This window comes from Myotis yumanensis, unplaced genomic scaffold (genome assembly GCF_028538775.1).
Source record: "Myotis yumanensis isolate MYYU_CA2020_CCGP unplaced genomic scaffold, mMyoYum1.0.hap1 SCAF_10, whole genome shotgun sequence".
NCBI lineage: Eukaryota > Metazoa > Chordata > Mammalia > Chiroptera > Vespertilionidae > Myotis > Myotis yumanensis.
The window spans coordinates 28,621,120-28,640,915 of NW_027223761.1; the positions used below are offsets into that span (position 1 = coordinate 28,621,120).

General features: G+C 51.5%; 1 protein-coding gene across 4 annotated transcripts in view; it reads right to left on the reverse strand.

Annotated features, from left to right (window-relative positions):
- Nucleotides 1-1,668: 1,668 nt before the first annotated feature.
- Nucleotides 1,669-19,796, reverse strand: part of NAV2 (neuron navigator 2) — a 366,387-nt gene continuing 348,259 nt past the window's right edge. For 3 of the 4 annotated variants that reach the window (XM_070428165.1, XM_070428164.1, XM_070428167.1), the window contains 8 exons: nt 18,643-18,811; nt 16,015-16,250; nt 13,653-13,807; nt 13,382-13,453; nt 11,580-11,776; nt 10,533-10,651; nt 7,886-8,089; nt 1,669-5,187 (listed from right to left, as the gene is read on the reverse strand). In XM_070428165.1, the coding sequence (XP_070284266.1) occupies nt 5,062-5,187; nt 7,886-8,089; nt 10,533-10,651; nt 11,580-11,776; nt 13,382-13,453; nt 13,653-13,807; nt 16,015-16,250; nt 18,643-18,811 (1,278 nt within the window). In that variant the 3' untranslated portion in view covers nt 1,669-5,061. Of the gene's footprint in view, nt 5,188-7,885; nt 8,090-10,532; nt 10,652-11,579; nt 11,777-13,381; nt 13,454-13,652; nt 13,808-16,014; nt 16,251-18,642; nt 18,812-19,796 lie in introns of those variants that run through there. The other variant, XM_070428168.1, reaches the window with a different exon arrangement.

The following is a 19,796-nucleotide window of genomic DNA, read 5'->3' on the forward strand; positions in this document are numbered from 1 at the left end:
GTTATGAAGTAGCAACGAAAATAATCTTATGGTTGGGTCACAACATGAGGAACTGTATTTAAAGGGCCAGAAGGTTGAGAGCCACTGCTCTAGGGTCTCTACGTGACAGTGAAGTTATGTGATGAGAGGAGGCATCCTTACCTGTTTCCTAATCAGAAAGAAAAAATATTCAACATTTTACCATTAAATATTGTTTAATATAGTTCTTGCTTTTAAATGTTCCTTGTAAATATTGAAGACATGTTGACTGCAGCCTATGAGACCCAGCTAGGCCACACTGGACTCCCAATCCACACAGACTGAGAAAATGTTTGTTGCTTTAGGCTGCTAAGTTTCTGGGGGAACTAGTTACACAACCAATGTGGAAGGGATGTGTAATCCTCCCCTCAACGACCCACCTACGGTGATGTTAGGAGCACCGTGTGGCAGAAAGGGCACGGGTTTCAGAATCAGGTAGACCGAGAAGGCTACCATATGAGTTATTTGAGAAGTCCACTCCTATTATATGACTCATTTAATATTAGTCGTCCAGTCTTCTCCTGGAAAATGGAGATAACATCCCCTCTTAGAGGTGCTGTGATTCCGTGTGATAGGGTGAAATTCTCAGTACAGTGTCTGGCACACAGTAGGTCTCTATATGCACAGTTCCCTTCTTTTACAAAAGTCCTATCATGCCCTTTACATAAACTGATCATATTTCATAGATGCCATCAGAATATATCGTGTAGCAATGGGTAGAACATGCTATGGAAAATCTTAGAAATTCAGGACATCTTGTTGCCGAAACATTGCACAAGCTCCCCTTCGTTTTTTTTGACAGGCATTAAAACTGCCTGTGCTGACCATCTGGATTCTTTCTCTCCCCCTGGTTGGGCCACTGCTGTGCATTACGATGAGTTAGATATCACACGTCATGAGCAGTTGAGCCAGCTGTGTAGGATCCATTTCACTGGGAACCCACAGGCCTCACTTCGAACCAAGCCTTGACAATTCTTGTTGCTGCTGTTAGAAGTAAATGCTAAGATGTAAGGTAATCTCCCACTGCCTACACTCTCTCTTCAATGGATGTCAACAGCAACATGGAACTGGGCCCCCAGTTTAGAAGCTGCCCAGTGAGGCAGGATTTGGGGTTGGAACTCCAAACCTCACCTCTTTCCCTTGTAGGATCCTGGATAAGTTGTTTTCTCTGAGCCTGTTTTCTTTTCTCCTGTAAAATAGGAATAAGAATATTTACCTTCCCAGGGTCATTTTACAGATTGTATTGGGGGGTTTGGGAAGCATTTGGCAATTAGTAGGTACTCAATACATTTTTTTAAAAGTCTTTCTTGTGCCAAGGGGTCAAAGAGTGGGCTGGCGGGATACTGATGCTGCTTGTTAGTGTGGTCTAGGGCTCAGAGCACGGGCATCGCCTGGGAGCTTGAGTCTCGGGCCCACCCTGGACATGCTCACTCAGGATCTGCATTTCTACAAGATCCCCGTGAGTAGCAGTACCTCAGACGAGAAACTGAGAGGATGTAGGATGTTGATGACATCGTGGCAAGGGTGAGTCTGCAAATGTTGTGGGCTCTCCCTGTGTTTGTTGCATCTGAATAAGAATGACTTCCTCTTGGCATGAAACTGAACTCCCAGGAGGACTTGCTCCAGCACAGAAAAGCCAAACCACTAATCTGAATAAATAAGCATCAATTTTATTGAATCATGAATAATTTAAGACTGGTACAATCATCAGCTTTATTCTCCATGACGTGGGGCATGATCTCCAGCAGATCACTGGCAAATCCAAAAACCTCATGACAAATGAAAATTAAATAGGGAGAGAGGGAGGGGAGGAGGAAGGGAGGGAGGACGGAAACATACCGTACACAAAATACTCAATTCCTAGTTTTCTCTTTAAAAATGGCTAGAAAAAATTCATCAAAATGCAGCACTTTAATCGATTATTTACAATTTCTATGTTACAATGAAAAAATGTACATCTTATAGAACATATTTCATAAACTGCTCCACTGGAAAACAACTAGATCAATACAGCAAACCTCCCGTTGAATATCCACAACGTTGGATTATTTTTCTTCCTTTTGAAGTAGATTCACCACAATCAAATTTGAATATGCAGAATTCTGAAGTTTAGAGCATCAGCAATTAAATAAAAAATGTTCCCAAGATACAACGAAGGTTGTAGGCAAATCCCGTTCCTGGTCCCACCCCTACCCCACCCCCAACCTTAAAGGAAAAGGCATTCCCATCTCATTTATGGCCTGTATAAGTCTTGGCAGTTTGGGAAGAAACTTTTGGCTTCCATTGGTAACTCAACATAAATGTTGCATAGAATTTCATACATTTCAAAATTAGCCTAACTGTAGAAAAAGGCAAAATGGAAGCATTTCGGACAGAGCCCTAAATGAGCACAAAGTCACTTTGTCAAAGGTGAGTGACACGAATAAAGTAAAATATGACCGAGAAGAGAAATGTGCATATCAGACAACCCTGCTTCCGAAGCTCTAGGAAGGTCACTGAGTTGTGAATCACACAAGGGCTACACTACTTGGAATCACTTTCACTAGTCAGGCAGCACCAGGGACAGAGGTCTCGGTTCTGAGCCTGGACCCAGTGGGAGGGAAGTCTGTGGGAGAGGGGAGAAGAAATGAGGTGTCATTGAGAGAGAGAGAAAGAGAGAGAGAGAGGGAGAGGGAGAGGGAGAGAGAGAGAGAGAGAGAGAGAGAGAGAGAGAGAGAGGGAGAGGGAGAGGGAGAGGGAGAGGGAGAGGGAGAGGGAGAGGGAGAGAGAGAGAGAGAGATCTCAAACAATACTGGCAGGTGTCTACTCACAAGGTGACTGGGAAAACTGCCCATGAGGAACAGTCAATTTTACCTCTTCCCAAATTCACAGTATGAGCGTAAGGTCATCACTGGGAGATACATTGAGAAGGACCACTCTTCAGGTTGCCCAGAAGGCTCAGGGTTTGGCCTGTGGTCACAGGCTAACTATATGCTTTAAGGGTTTTATGAAAAACAGAACAGAACAAGACACACTCACACACCCAGATGATTGATGAAGGCTTAGCAGACGAGAGTCCGAGTTTACTGAGATTAAAACCGGGACAGTGTTGAGAGGTTTGTCCATGCACCAGTTAGTGGGAAAAATTCCCCTTTTCCTTTCGAGGAGGGAGAAAATGGTTCTCCAATGCAGTGTGAGCAGTGTCAGGTCAAGCTCTTGTGGTAAAATGAAAACACAGAGAGATGGACCTTCAGAAATAGAAATCTAAAGATGGAATAAAAACCCTGATCATTAACAGAGATGCCCCCACTGGGGTGGAATATTGATTCTCCTTATAAAACAGAAACAAACAACTGAAAGGTTTACCACACTCTGTAAGGAAGATACCAGTATGTTGAAGACACGTAGTAGCACGCATGTAACCAGCAACATCACGTAGACCTGGAGGAACTTCTGCCTACGTGTTAGCTGGAGACTGTTAAGAACCTAAAAAAAAATGGATCTTTTTTTTTTTCTTTTCTTTTTCCCATAGTCACACACCCATACAAATGAGTCTTTTGGATGAGATAAAAGTCACAGCAACGTGAGTTCTCCTACTGGGTGGGATGACTTTTTAGCCCTGTTTGCTCTGATGGGGAAAATAAAAAAAACGGACCCCAGGCAGGCACGACACTCATCCATGAACACGGTTAGTACAAAACCAGTAAGGCATCACTTTGGGAAGGTCAGCACCGAAGAGGTCAGGCAAGGCTCGTCCAACGAAGCCCGAGGCTGGGGCATCCAGGAGGGAGTGGCCAGGCTGCCACTCCCTAGTTGAGTTGCATCACGTTTGTTCTGAGAAAAGTGCAAGTCTTTCGAGAGGTGACCTCACCACCCACCTGAGGTTGGAGCTGGCACACTGGAGGTGTTGACGTGCGTTCCGAAGCCTCGAGGACAAGAAGGAAAGGCAAGGTCCCGGCTCCCCCATGTGCTGAGGACGGGGTCCCGGTCCACTCCACAGGACATGGTGACCCAGGCCCCAGTGGAAGGCGAGTGTGTGGAACTGTGAGGATGGACAACTGAAAACCAAGACTCAACTCCTGCGGTTCTCACTTTCACCAAAGGATTGATTCTGACTACGGGTGGACGGGGTGGGGGGTGGGGGGTGGGGAAGGGAAGGAGACAAATCTTCAAAATCAAAGAGTCAGAAAGGGAGAAACTCAACCTCATTCTCAAAGGGGTCATCAGTTCTCCGAAGGAGACCAATTCTCACTGGACACAGTGTTTGCAGAAAAGAAACCTGATTCATTTCTAAGGAGACAGACGCATGCTGTCTGCCCTGGCAGGTCCGCTCGGGCACATTCTCACTCCTGCACACACACTCGTGGGCTCACCGGAGGTGACGGGGGGGAGGTGTGGCTGGACTGAAACAGGCAAAATACCTCTCGGGGAAGGAGAGCACCATTTAGAAAACAGAACAGAGCAGAGAGCACGAGGTGTTTTCTCCTAAGGTTTCCCTGTGCGTAGCTCTGACGTTTGTTGTGTGACAAAGCAAGTGCCTAGTTAGCACCAGTTCTCTGTGCCGGTGGGGTGAGTTGGCAATGGACACGAGGGTGCTGGCGGCCAGACCCACTTGGCAGGGTCTGAGTGAGGGGAAGCCGTGCTGTCGGGGTTTCAAGATTTGCTCCAATCTCTCTGTCTCTGGGCAGCTCGTGGCCGGATGCTGTTTGGTTTCAGAACTTCAAGTGGGGTTTCCATGTTTAACCCTTTTCGTTTCAACGGTGATGGTCCTTTCCCGAGAAGCATCTTCAGTGACTTGGGGAGGTCACAGCAACAAGGCAAGAGCAATGATTTAAATGAAACGGAAGATAGTGCAGTTCTCACTGTGGAAGGAAGCAGTCCCAGGGGGCTGGCCCGGGATGGCTGCACCCAGATCTGGGTGGGAGGACCGGGGGCTTGGTGTTCCTGCGGCGCTCATGCTGCGGCCAGGCTGGCTCAGGAGGGCATCTTCAGGATGGTGCAGAGGAAGGAGGCGAAGTGGGGCGAGGCGAGGAGGAGGTGGGCAGGCTCCATGGCCGGACCCTGTCACAGAGTTGACTCCAGGGACGAGTCCAGGATGTCGTCGTGATGGCTGTTGCTGTTGGAGTCGCTGTCGTAGCTCTGGGGGCTGGAGTAGTTGGCTGCCTCCTGCAGCCTCATCAGCATGTTCATCTGAAAAAGGCAGAGAGCATGAGCGGCTTTCTGGCCAGTCCGCCGCCCGCCCGCCCGCCCTGGCCTCCTGCGAGCTCACGCCTGCTCCGCCAGACTCACCTTGGGACTGCAGCCCACATGGGCTCTGGGCCAGGCTTCCAGGGTTCAAATCCTGGCTGCACCACTTATAGCTGCGTGACCTTGGACAAGTACCTTAACCTCTTTGCGTCTCGGTTTCTTTATTGGTCAAATGTGGTTTCTTTATTGGTCAAATGTGAGTAATAATCACACCTGCCCTATAATGTTATGGTGTGGATTGAGTTAACATATGTAGAGCACTGAGAACAAAATGGAAAGTCCCCCATCATTCTGACACTTATTTTTATTTGGGAGGGGCACATCTTACTCGAGTCTGGGTAAAGGTGCCAGTCAAATGTCCCTGCTTCTGGAACGCGCCCATCAGTGCCGCTGGCTTCCAAAGCACGGGGTGACCCCTTCGACGAGCCTCAAGCTCATCTGTGCCCCAGTGGCTGTCACGGCCTTCACGGGGAGGGGGAAGTGAAGGGCAGCGCCAGGAATAAGCAGAGCCACGGAAAACAGAGAGGCCTGGATTCCAATTCCGGAATCTTTGGACAAATTACCTCATGTATCTGAGCCACCAGTGCCTGGTCTATAGATTGGAGAGAACAGCAGTTCCTATCCCCTAGGACTCAAGTAGGGAACAAAATGACATATTGTGTACAGGACCCTGAGACTAGGGCCTCGCACATAGTAAGTGCTCAATAAACGTGATGTGCCATCACCACCACCACCACCACCACCACCACCATCATCTTAAAGATAACAGTTTCAAGGTAGTGTTCTTAAATCTTCCCTGACAGATGGTCTTTATTGTTTTTTGTTTGGGAGTGGAGGTGGGGAGTGAATAACTACTTTTATTTTCCTTATAACTATAAATTGTGTGTGTGTGTGTGTGTATTTTATATTTTGCTTAGAAAGTAAGGTAGGAAGGCAGGGTTTCTCTGAGCTGAGGCCAAAACTTGATGCAGCTGGGCATGACATCCAGCTGCCTCCAGCCAGCGGCCCCAGGATGCCTAGCAGTTTCCCTGGGTGAGTTTGGCCACTGTGGGCCGGTGTCCACAGTCATGCCTGGGAGCGGGGAGTGGGGGTGGAGGTCAAATGCTGTCAACCACCCTTTGCAGCTGAGATTACTTATTCACTCATCACTTCTACCCACAGCACGTGGTCCTGCATACACACAGGTGCGGCCCGTTCTCTCGGAGGTCTCAGTCCCCTGAGAAGAGAGACTAGTAAACGAGGCGGATGGCCCGGGCAGAGGGCATGGGCTTGGGAGGAACAGCCATATCTAACTGGTCACTCTGGGGGCCTGGGGTTGGAGGGAGCCCTCAGGTCTCACCTAACACCCTCTGTGTTCAATCAGTGATATGGAGAGTCCTGGCTGAGCAGAGGATGTCTGGGGACGAGCCGCCATTCTTCCCTCCAGCCACCCCACATTCTATTTTTACGTAAGATCTCATGAGCTCGCACCCACAAAAGTGTCCCCATGACTCTGGATTTGAGCAACGGTTAATGTTAGAAATGGCTTCTTAAAGTTTGATCTTTTTCTCTGTAAATCAGTTACATCCACTTAAAATATAGTTCCTGTTAAACAAGTCTCAGCAGGACCAGAGCTCCATCCCTCCAGTCTGGAGGACGGCAGGCGACCCAAAGCACCGTTCTTTTTTAAATCCAGCAAATCAATTAGTCAGCACTGGTTGTCTTTCCATCCTGCTGCATCACTTCTGAACATTTCCTTTCACTAGGTAATGCGAGCTATTTCTCTGATGTGCTTTTCCCTTTGCTTTAGCTGCCATGGGCGCGCAGGGCTCCCGGCAAGGCATGAGAATGGTATTTCATCAGGGCAGGCTCTGGCACATTTGCTTACACCACATTTCATGGGGCAGTTGCTTCTTTAGGTCTCATTCTGCAAGATGACTATGCAGGCGTCTCATATTGGCAGAGCGAGTACAGCAAGTCCTCGAATAACATCCTTTCCTTATGCTATAGGTGAGAGGCCCCAGGGCCCTGATTCTTACTTAATCAATTAGCCTATGGTAACTGATATACATGGTTCTATTCCATGTGGTTTCACTTAAAGTCACAGGACCTACTGAGGAGGTTAAGTGAGGACTTACTTGAACTGCAGCGTTACCACCACGGGCCCAGGTTCTGCTTAAAGGATCTTTATCGCTTCAGCAATGACAGCGTCAATAAGCAGCTCAGACAATGTTAAGACTTAACTCACCTCGCTGGCCACGGGGCCCATGGTCAGCCTCTTGCCTGCAAGCCCCTCCCTGCCTGCTCGATTGCTGGCCTGGGCTTCTGCTCCTTACCCAGCTCTGCCCCTGCTGTTACCGGGGGAGAGGTCACCGGAGCAGGACAGCACATGATAAAGGTGACACTGAACCCACAGGGCAGAGTGGCTCAGGGACAATTAAATTCTCACCTTTGACCTTCTGCCACAGACCATTTCAGAGGGGTTCAAGACATTAGTGAAAAAAATAGAAGAAAATCCTGGCAAACGTGTCCCTAATCTTGGGATGGGCCCAGTCACCCAAAGCAAGGCTGGGGCTCAGTCGCCTGTTTCCAGCGGGCCTTGTTCCCAGTATACAGTAAGTGCTCAGTGATGGCTGAGCTGCTCCGGGAGCTGAGAACTCACCAGCGGGTCTCCTTCAGCGTCACTGGGGGGCATCTGCTTGCTGGCCGAGCCCTCCCGAGGCATGGAGTAGCCGTCGAAGCCGACATCCTCGGGCCGGAGCTGCAGCAGGGGAGGCCACTCGTGCTGCTGCGGACTGGCTGCCCAGGGGTAGGTGTCCATCACCCACTTGGCAGGGTCCTCCCAGGGGGCCCGCCTTCCGTAGAGCTAAGGGGAGGCCAGGAAGGAATGGTTAGGAGGGGGCTCAGACCTCCTCTGTAGCCCTGTTTTGCAGCTTTCCGAAAAGTTCCCCGAACGCAGCGTTATGCCTCCCCTGACGGGGTAATTCCACTTCCAGAATGCTACTGTAAGGGAGTCATCCAAGATGCACAGAGTGGATGTGCTAAGACTGAAGGCAGCATGACTCAGGTGTCAGGAACACCGGCTCTGGAGTCAGGCTGACGGGCTCACGCCTCAGCTCTGCCACTGACTCACTGTTACCCTAACTCTGAGCCTGGCTGATCTACCTGAATGGTGGCCAGCTTCCATGGTAGAAACAGTCCCAGCACAGCCAATGTCAGACTACCAACACGACCTCACTGAATGCGGAGCTGGAAAGAGGGGCTGGCTATCAGCTTTAGCGCCCTCCTGGGTTACTGCCAGATCTAGCACCCTACTGTGTTACTGCTAGCTCCAGCACCCTCCTGCATGCAACCACCCGGAGAGTTCCTTCCGCTGGCCACCGACACCACAGGCAGAGGTCACAAATGATCCTGTTCTGGTAAAACCTCATTTCTTTTTTCTTTTTTTTAAAATATATATTTTATTGATTTTTTACAGAGAGGAAGGGAGAGAGACAGAGAGTTAGAAACATCGATGAGAGAGAAACATCGATCAGCTGCCTCCTGCACATCTCCTACTGGGGATGTGCCCGCAACCCAGGTACATGCCCTTGACCGGAATCAAACCTGGGACCTTTCAGTCCACAGGCCGACGCTCTATCCACTGAGCCAAACCGGTTTCGGCAAAACCTCATTTCTTGAGGAGGGTCTGACTCTCACAGCCCCTCTGTAAACTTTCCAAACAGCAGACTGTTAACAGAGGTTACGTGTGGGTGGTGCTTCTCCCCGCCCATATATTTCTCAAATTTGTCCATATTAACTAATTTGCTCTTAAAAGGGAAAACAATATTATCACTTAATTTTGTAAGACCACTACCATGCATCCTGGGGTCGTGGTCTCCTCACCTGTCAGGTGCTCTGAGCTGTTAAAGCTACACGAGAGGCATGTCAGGCCCCCAGCACCGTGCCTGGCAAGTAGCAAGCCCTCAAAAAACAGTCGGCAAACTTTTCTTCCAAACTAAGGGCATAAGAACACACCAGGTTTCCTGTGAATCAGCAGGTTCCCTGGGGCCTCCAGGGCTCAGCAGGGCGATGAGGTTGGAGGGCTGAGAACAGTGGCTCATTTCTGAGCAGACTGGTAAAATGCTAACTCCAGCCGCCTCCTTTGGTGGCTCCCAGGCTCTTGAAAGATTGTTCTTCAAATGACCTCCCAGCACCAGGAAGGGATGACTTTTCCTGTCCGTGTGTCTTATGAGATGGAGTCTTGGCTCTGGTTTCCTGCCCTTTTCAAGTTGTTGTCTGAGTGCCTCTGAAGACCCTCAGTGCAACTACATGTTACCGACAAGCAGTCAGACACTCGCTAGGCTCAGCCAAATGCATGGAAATGACACACAGCCATTGTACTGTCACACGCACGCATGGGGCATGCACCCTCCGTGACCTCCACGGGCCTACGGCAGCGTCTTGTGTCTCCCGATGCCCAGGACAGAGGAACAGAGAAGCCCTGGGAACCGGCTGCTAAACTGGTTGCTGACTGTTCAGCTGTGCATGACACATGCTCATCACGGAACCCTGGGGGCCAAGCCCAGAACTTCTCAGGCTGCCTCCAGGCTCCACAATAAAACTTCCATCTACGGCTGAGCTCCTGGAGCTGACCCTGGGCTGAGTGAGATGGGACGTGCTGCCTCATGAGCCCACAGTCACCGGGGAGGGGTCCCAGGCAGGTAGGGAGTGCCATGGCCGCCCGAGGGCGGAGAACCTGGGATTCCAGCCAGAGGCGTGGACTCAAATCCCAGATTTTTCATGGTTGACTCTTATGACCCCCGGCAAGTCACTTATTCTCCCTTGAGACTCAACTCTTCTCCTTTGAAAAATGGAGATTAAAAAATCTCTATATTCCAGGACAAATGCAGGGCTTGAACCAAATAGCAGATATGAGAGTACTTTGTAAACTGTGAAGTGCTACACACGCTTGCTTCTGTTTCTTTGCACTCACTATGCTGAGCGCATCGCAGCCAGGATTCATTTACCCTTTGCAAAAAGTCTTGGTGGCACAGGACTGTTATTCTCCTATTCTCCTTTTCTATCCACGAGGGCACCGTGGCACAGAGAGGCTGAACGACTTGCCTGGGGTCACACAGCTAACAAGTGGCAGAGCCAGGACTTACAGCCAAGTGTGTCCCTGCACTGTGCCAGACTGCTGGCCTCACAGGTGAGGGAGGGGCTGTCACCTCATGTCAGTCAGAATCCCGGAGGAGGAGGAGATAAAGCCCCCTCATCTGGTCACTAGAACAGTCCCCCTCCTCCCCCCTCATTTTGCCGTGTCTCACCTGGAGTCCTTCCCTGACGGCTTCCAGGAGATAGGGGATAATTGAGTAGTTCCACAAGTCGGTGAACCACACCCTGGAGCCATCCACGTCGATGGGACATGACAGGAAGAGCCGGGGGCCTGGGGACCAAACGAAAATCCATCAGAGCTGAGTTGGGGAGAAGCCAGGAGAAGCCACGATCCAAGCATCCCTCCCAATTTCTGAATGACAGCAGAAATTCCACCTGCCGGTGGCGGGCACAGAGCAGGACACGTGGGCTCTACAACACCCCTCCTCCCGACCCCCAGGATCTCTCTGCCCCAGGAAATCACCCAAAAGAGAGGAAAGGCTTTATGGAGAAAAATGTTCCTCGTGGTATTATTAGCCCTGACCTTTGAAAATGCAAACATACTAAATGTCCAAGAAAACAGAAACGGTGCCGCGAATGATGGCGTACCTGCACATGAGTCTTTCCCAGCCTTTAAAAATAATTATAAAACTGGAGCAGCAACTCAGGATGCTTACGAGACAATGTGAGGTGAAAAAGAAATGAACGTGCTGTAGGTATACTCTGATGGCAGCTAAGTAAAATATCTATGTGTGGACAAGGGCAAAAAATCAGCTCAAATTAAAATAATCATGTCAGGAGGGTGGGATGATCAATGACCTTTTTTCCCTCTGTTCTAAATTCTTAAGCTCCAGGAATGTTGGTAACGTTTTACTTTATTTTTAAAGCAGAGCCTTCGGGGTTGGGCACTTCACTGAGCTGGCAGTTTCCACATCGGCCCAGGCTGGACCATCTCTTGCTGCTGATCAGCCCCAGGGCATTGGGCAAGGCAAGAGGGGCAGAGACACAGCAAGGGACGTGGGCGAGGCAGTCGGGGGTCTGCCTTGGGCTGGGACTGTCCCTCTGCCTCCTTCTCTGTCCACATGAACAGAACAGAGTCCAGCTGACTTGGGCCTGCAGGGTGCTGCCCTGGCCAGGGCCCCCAGACAGTCTTGGAGGAGCCGAGCTCAGCGCCGCCCTGAGCCAGCCCACCCACCGTTCTTGCCTGGCTGCCCACCTACCTATGGTGACGTCTGAGGAGCTGTGAGCCTCCAGGAAGCGGTTGAGGTGATGCCAGACCTTGGGAATCCAGTCGATGATTTTCACCAGCTCCACATTCCGCACCCGCCCACTGATCTCCGTCTCCATGAGCTTCCGCCTCAGGAACCGGCCAAGGAAACCCTTCACGGGCTCCGTGTGGTTGGCGCAAAGCACCCACCTGGGGGGCATCAAGTTTTCAATGATTACGACAGTGAAGAAACAAGGGCTAACCTCAAGACTCAACGCACACGAGAACTAGACAGATGGTGTGTATGCTGACACTGAAGTAGGACTCCCTGTGCAAACACTGCATGTATATTAATTCACCTTTCCTCACAGCAACCCCATGACACAGATACTATTGCCATCTCCATTTTACAGATGGAAATGTGAAGGCGCAGAGAGGTTATGTCCAAGATCAAAGAAGCAAGTTAATAGAAGAGCTAAGGATAGAACCAAGACAGTGCAGTTCCAAAGTCTGAGCTCTAACCACCGAGTCTGCTGCCTCTCGTGCTTGTGTGAGGCCCTATGCTGGGCCATAGAGCTGTAACAATGACTGAGACACATTTGTCCCTGTTCCCAGGAGCTCACAGTCTTGTCGAGGAAGCAGATAAGCAAACAGAGGAATTGAGGCATGATGAAGCCCAGGGAATCAGGGAAGGCTCCTCAGAGGAGGGGCTGTTTGGGCTGGGACTGGAAGAATGGATGGAGCAGCCACATAAGCAAAGGCAGGAGCAGGGGGTGGGGTGGCAGGTGGAGAGCTCGCTGAAGCATTTGCAGAGACATGGGAAAAGGGATGGGTGTTTGGGGAAACTGCCAGAGGCCATGTAACCAGACTTTAGACTTGACCTGCCAACCCAAGGAACCTGGATGCATTCTGGAGGCGATGAGGAACCACTAAAGCACTTTAGGGGGGAGGGTTTATGGTCAGATTTGAATACTAGGACGCTCATGCCAGCTGCCACTGGCACAGAGGATGAGGCCACTCTGCAGGCAGTAGTGCCCAGGGAGGTGACGTGGCGTGGCAGTGGCGGGGGAAGGAGGAGGAGGAAGAACTTGAAGCATCTTTAGGAGAAAGCGTGGACAAGACAGGGACAGCCTGGATGCGGAGGGGAGCCACGAGCTCAGGGGCCAAAGGAGGTCACATTTCCCAGGGAATGACAATTGAGGCCCACTTCCCAGAGATCTCCCTCAGGGATGCCTGCAGAGTGGCCAGTGAGAATGGGCGAGGGTGCCATCCCAGGACACGATTCTCATCCTCATCTAAGGGCCAGCAGGAGGCGAGGAGTGCTGGGGTCACCAAGGGGTCAAAGTGGGGCAAAGGGTGTTTAGCAATGGCACCACAAGGCAAGTGGCAACCCACCCAGGCACGACAGTGCAGCAGCTCTTCCCACACCCAGCAGGGAGCCCCGCGTGGTGCTGGGGCAGAGGACACATGGCAGCTGGAGGCAAAGGCCCACAGACCCCCAGACAGCTCTTGGGGACAAAGCAAGGGCCTTCATTGCTCATGTTCACCTGGGCCCCCGAGAGACGTGCCCCTGATGTGCCGGGGAGGCGAATGGCCTACTGCCCCTGCCCGGAGCTGCCTCCCTGTCTCTGCTACCCCAGGACTTCGTGACCTCACACGAGTCATCTAATTCTCCCAGCCTCAGTCTCCCCATTAGCAAGCTGCAAATGAGAAATGTAACTGTGTGGGGCTATTGTGAGAATGAAGAGTGAAGCCGGGAAAAGTGCTCCACACGATGCCTGGCACAGAACTGGTACTCAGAGGGTGACAGCTTACCTGAAGTTGTGATGGAGCTGCAGGTTGGGAGTGGAAGAGGTAGCCTGGTTCATTGTGCCGATTATGTAAGGGCTGTGGGGGACACGGAGGAAAGAAGAGGACTTTGTGAGGCAAGCCCAACTCTGGACGGGCCTACAGGGTCCATCCAGGCAGCTGGCTGGCTGCCTCCTGGCCCCCCACGCTGACCCCAGCCGTGCATTGGCACAGGTCTGTGCAGCACACCTCCCCTGTGGCTGTTCTCCCGGGACCAGGGCCCGGAGCTGGCCTTTACCATCTGTGGTCCTTGCAGCTGAGCAGCCCATTGAAGATCTCGCCCAGGGAGCTGACATGGTGCAGGTTGTCCAGGATGATGACGAGGGGCATGTCCGCAGCATTGTTCTCACTGGCGCACTGGTCGGCGAGGTTGGACAGGTACTGGCGCAATTCCTGCATGGGCCAGGGAAGGGCGGGATGCAGCCGATGAAGAGCACATGCTCAGAGCCTGCACGTCACCCAGGCCAACGCAAGGGGCAGGCCCTCCATGGGCAGCATGCCTGCCTGCTGCAGGGGTCTGCTTGGGTGATGCGGGGAGGACAGGGTGGGGAAGGCCTGCATCCTGCCTACTGGCTTTCAGTAGGTAACAGAACTCCTTCAGCCGAGGGCCAGAGCACAGCAGTGTGGGGGTGCCGGTTCTGTATCCCTGCTCTACCACTTCTCTATATGTGTTGCCATTTTTCTTGGATCGTTCTTATTGTGCCAACCTCCCAGGAAGCTCCAAAGGGTTCCAGAGGTGCCTTACACACCTCTGTGTGTGCTGCATACGTTCCGTATAAGGTGCTCTTCCACGGCGCCTGCCTGAGGGCCGTGTATGCAGGAGCCCTCCATGAATAAAATCACACAGCATCCGCCTAAGTGCCGCTGAGAAGCGCTGTGGCAGACAGACATCCAACAGTGCAGGGGGAGGTGGGTCTGCATGCACAGGGGCCTTGGGAGGTCTGGGTGAAAGGGTGAGATCTGAATTGAACTGTGAAGAATGGCTGGGGGATTGGCTGGAGCTGGGGCCAGAACACAGCTCAGTGTGCCCGGGGAAGGCCTGTGCTCTAAAAAGGAAGAGAAGAATAATGGTGCAGAAGGGGAAAGGGCTGACATGGCGAGTTAAGGACCGGCCAGAGAACCCAGGATGACTGCCTGGTGATGTCACCATCATGCTGGCATGACCTAGAGCCGGGCACAGCTCTGAGGGCCTCACACAGCCGAACTGCTGTAGCCCACAACCCTCTGGGGTGGGTACTATGCGTAGCTCCCGTTTACAGAGAGGGAAACTGAGGCACACCCAAGTCAGGTGACTGCCCTGAGATTGCAGAGAGGGCAAGCAGCGGGCTGGATTCAGACTCGGTGCCTGTTCAGTGTGCTCCTCACACCCGACACTCCGGCATGCTAGCCGCCGACTCCTACGAACACATACATGCCCATGTCTCCCTCATAAGTCACAATGCGGCTTCAGCCCAACTTTTTGAGTTACTAGTAATTTTTCCTTCTTTGAGCTCCTTTCCATCTGGGTTCTTGGCCTCAGCCTTACAATGACAGGGCTCCTGGGCCTCCCGCCCCTACTCAGGCCTTTGGGTTACAAAGGGTGAGATGCCTTCTGCACGAGGTGCCCAGCCAGGGGTCCTTCATTCACTGGTCCTGGAGAGAATGCCCCCCTCAGCTCACACTGAAGCTTTCGACTCGGGGGCTCGGACCACTTCTCTCCAGTCCTGTCCCCATATCCAATTCACCTGGAAACCTGTGAATGGCCCAGGTTCCTGGCCCACGCAACCTATTGATTGGAACAGGGCACTAGGGAATGAGGGTGAGGAAGCCCCATCGGCAGGGATGCCAGGTGATTCCTAAGGTGGAAGAGTCCTTTCCAGTTCACCTTGGACTCTGGCCCCTTTGCAGAGAGCCAGCCAGAGGGAATTACCATTAACTCCACTGCGAGAATAGCAAACAAGTGTGAGAAACCCCTTCCCAACCCGCGGCTGGGACTCAGTCAGACCGTCCAATGTCTCCATTGCTCCCTGTGAGGCAGGGCCAGGCCTATTTGCTGGCTCTGGAGTCCAAGGCTTTGACTTGCACTCCAGTCCACGTCTCAGTACTGCCTGAGTGACCTCAGACACATGACCATCTGCCTCAGGCCTCAGTTTCCTCCTCTGTGAAGTGGGGATAGCAGTAACTGGTCCCTTCATGGTGAATAGCTGTGAGCTGTGAGCTGTGAGGCGGCCAGCTTGCGGTCATGAGGCAGTCTGTCAATAAGAATTATCATTCTTGTTCCAAAAAGGGTTTCGTTTTGGAAAAACAATAGCATCACCAGGCACATGATACATTCTTGGTAAATTGAAGTGGACTTCAGGAACTATTAGCACTGAACATGCGGCTCATAGTGGGGAAGCAAGAAATGAACTAGATCGACTTACAGGTGAAATTTAGTGGGAAGTTTTGGGTCAAAGCCTTACTTCCTGCTAGCCCCATCCTGACCTTCACTGGGCTCTCATAACACTAAGGTGAACATATAGAAAATGCTGCTTTCCATCAGGGTGGGGTGACATCAACAGTTCTGAAAGGGCCCAAAGGTGAGCCCTGGCTGGGCAGCAGCCTCCGAAAGCTCTCCTCACCTTGCTGGACTTGTGGTCCACGTTGAAGGTGGCGATGACCCCGTCTGTCAGCTCTCGTCCCTCCCGAAGCACCAGGTACTCGGACAGCCGGTTGGCCAGGTAGGTCTTCCCGGTGCCGCTGGGGCCAGAGAGAATGATGCGCCGGTGCTCCACCAGCAGGGAGACGTAGCGCTGCAGGATGGGCTTGGGGATCAGGGACTCGAACGCCAGCGAGTCCAGGCTGTTCTCCGAGAGCCCTGTGTGGGAGAGGAAGTGTCTCAAGTCCTGCAGAAAGGGGAGCTCTGTGCTTGCCCAGCTGGGCCTGCCATGACCGGAGGCCACCCTTTTCCCGGGCAGCCCGCTCACCGAGGCCCTGGTGCAAACTGCCGCCGCTTCCTGCTCAGGAGCAGCCTGGGCTCGGGCTCTGGCCCTGGCTTGGCTGACTTTCGCTCACCTTTCAGACCTGGGCCCCTGGCCTTCGTCTGTTCTCTGCAGAATCCCTAAGACTCTGGGCTTGGCTTGTCTGTCTGGATTTGCCAACTGATGGCGTTTGCCCAAACCTTTGCCTCCCGTGTCTGCCAGTACCTTAGGGTTCCTTCCTCACCCTGCTCTCTCCCGAGTGCCAGGCGCCACTGCTTCCCACACTCAGATGCACCATGAAGGTAACAACAGTTTTATTTTAAAAACAAGCAAATGCACAGTAGGACCATCTGATTGGGGGATGTGAACCCTGGCTGTTCTGGTGTGTAGGGGCAGCTGTTCGGGTGTGTAGTGGGGGCTGTTCTGTGTGTAGGGGCAGCTGTTCCGGTGTATAGTGGGGGCTGTTCTGTGTGTAGTTGGGGCTGTTCTGGTGTATAGTGGGGGCTGTTCTGTGTATAGGGGCAGCTGTTCCAGTGTGTAGTGGGAGGTGTTTTGGTGTGCCTGGTACCCTTTCTACCTTCTCCTATAGAACTCTTTCCTCTTATGGGAAGCTCAGTAAGATGGTTTAAGTATGGATTTCTCAGCCCCTGCACCCACACAGGTGTGGGCTTATGACTAAGCTGAACCAAAGCCTCTCCCGGTCACAAGGACGGATTCAGTGATGAGTGTCTGACTCACGGTGGGGCAAAACCACCCCAAAGAATTTTCTGTCTCACTATTCCAAAAAGACAACTGCTTTTTTCTAGGTTTCTAAGTTAGAAAAATGAATCAGGGCCAAAGGGCCATGCTATGTGCAGAGAGCTCAAAAAATACAAGAAACTGAGGCAGCATGGTCCTGGTGCACTGTGGGAACACCGGAACCCAGCTGTGTGGGAAGCGTGTCCTGGGCTTTCCAGGTAAAGGGCCTTTACGTTTCCGTTTTTGCTAAAGCTGGTTTGAGTACGTCTCTGTCACTAGCAGCCCAAGCCCGGACTGTGGAATTCCACACGCCAACAAAGTGAGGCTGCCTGTGAGGTTCAAGCAGTGCCTCACTGCTTGTCACCAGCAGAACCAGGTCTGCGTTCCAAGGTCTAGGACAGTGATGGTGAACCTATGACACACGTGTCAGAGGTGACACGTGAACTCATTGTTTTGATTGATTTTTCTTTGTTAAATGGCATTTAAATGTATAAAATAAATATCAAAAATATGTCTTTGTTTTCCTATGGTTGCAAATATCAAAAAATTTCTCTATGTGACACGGCACCAGAGTTAAGTTAGGGTTTTTCAAAATGCTGACACGCCGAGCTCAAAAGGTTTGCCAACACTGGTCTAGGATAAGGAATGCTGGGGTACCTTTGGAAAACTTACGGATCGGGAAACAAAACTTGCACCAAACACCCCCGAAACTGCACTGTTAAACTACAGGCAAGGTCAGTGCCCTCGAGGGGAGCAAGAAACAGGACAACCTGGAGGTTGCACTTAGTACCATGTTGATTGGTCTATTCTTTTAGGTGGTTCATCAAATATAGGAAAAAGGGGTTTTGCAGTCAGATACATTTGTGTCAGCCTGGATTAAACAGCCCTGTGAATGCCCAGAGATAGGACATGAAAGGATAGAGCCTTGAGTGTATCAGGACGTTCCTGTCCCCTGCCCTCCAAATCCAGACGGGGATAATGATGCAGTTTCCCATAGTTATTTGGCCACGAAATTCCCCCCTCCTCCCCCCAAGTACTCTGTGGGCCTGGAGTTCCACGGAACACTCTTTGGCTTGGGGCTCAACATCTCTGGGTGATGAGGCCATCGGAAGCCCCAGCAGCACCATGCGTGGGCTCAGGGTGCCCAGAGCGAGTCCTCTCTAGCCTACAGCAATGCGTGGCTTCCCCATCTGTAGGATGGGACCCCATCCAAGGCTTGCTGGCAAGAGTAATTCCTTGGCGTTGGTGGAGCCCCATTTCCACAAGGTTATTAAGATTCCATCATCTCAGAGTCATCAGGCTAATGGGAACGTTTGTTCTATAATTTCAGCAGTCAACTAAAATTATTTGTTTCCGATGGTGGTTGAAAAAGCTAAGGATGGTTTAACTTGCTTAGGTAAGAACAACTGTGGTCAAAGGGAGAAAAAACACAACAACCCACATCCATATGCACAAACAACATTGTGGCCACAGTATGCCGAGCCAAGTCACAAAACGAAGAGACACACACGCAGTTCCTGAAAGCCCCGGCCTCTGCATCCGGGGAGTTACCTTTGACGGTCACGGAGATGGTGGTGTTCTCTCCCACCAGGTAGCCACAGGGCAGCAGCTCGGGGGTCTCGGAGGTGTTGCTGCGCTTGACTTCCCCGATGTTGTAGCCCAGCACACTGTCCGAATTCAGCCCGAGCTGACTCACTGGGTCGACGTGAATGATGTATTCCTGGAAAAAGTAAAACAAAGACTCCATCGGAGATGTGGCTAAAAATCTGCCCGTGACTCATGTTTTCATTGGGTGATTTACAATCATCTGCTCTTCTTTCTCAGCTGAAGCCTGCGTTGAAATGGGCTGTGGAGCGAGGGCAGGAGGGCTCACGTTCTACGGCATCGGTGCCTCACTGTCACGGGCACTGTGAACGTTTAGTCTGGGTCAACCGAGCACGGAAAAGTCAGGCTGCTTTTCCTGAGCTCAAGTCTCAAAGGCATCGAGACCTGTGAATGGTGCTGGGAAATTTCTGACAAGAAATCTCTCCACCAGCCCCTCCTTTTGGCTCAGAGCAAAGGCCATACTGATGACAAAGGGAGCAGAACCCAGGGCTGCTAGAAAAAAAGCAACTCCTGGAGCTTTAAACAGGAAAATGTGTCCTTCATTGGGAGAATTCCCTCTTAGGTGAGTGACCCAAAGGTTTAATTTAGGTCCATGAACTTGGAACGAAGAGCCATGGGCTGCGGGCTCTGAGATGGCCAGACGATGGTCAAGGTGGAAGCCCAGTAACAGACCTCTACCTTCAATGGTCTCTTTCCTCACATGTGACACCCCACACGCTCTTCTCAGCCCAATGTGGTGTCTTTCTAATCCAAGGATGTCCGACTGCCCATCATCAGAGATAAGGTTTTGGCCCAGGTAACATGATTGGGCTGCCCTTGGCCTTGAACACCTGCCTACTCACATTTCTATGGACTGGCCTGTGAAGATGATGAGCAATCTTTGGTCAAAGAACAGAGTTTCCTCTGTGTGAAGTCACCTGAGTCTAGATGCTAGAAAGAGGCCAGAGTGGACTAGTTAAGTCAGAAACCAGGCCAACTCAACTGGACCAACAGAATCTGGTTTTAGATCCATGACTTTGGGCAAGTGACCCAACCTGAGCCCAACCTTCTTCGCCTTTAAATGGGAAAATAATAGAACCTTCTTTACAGGCCTGAAAATA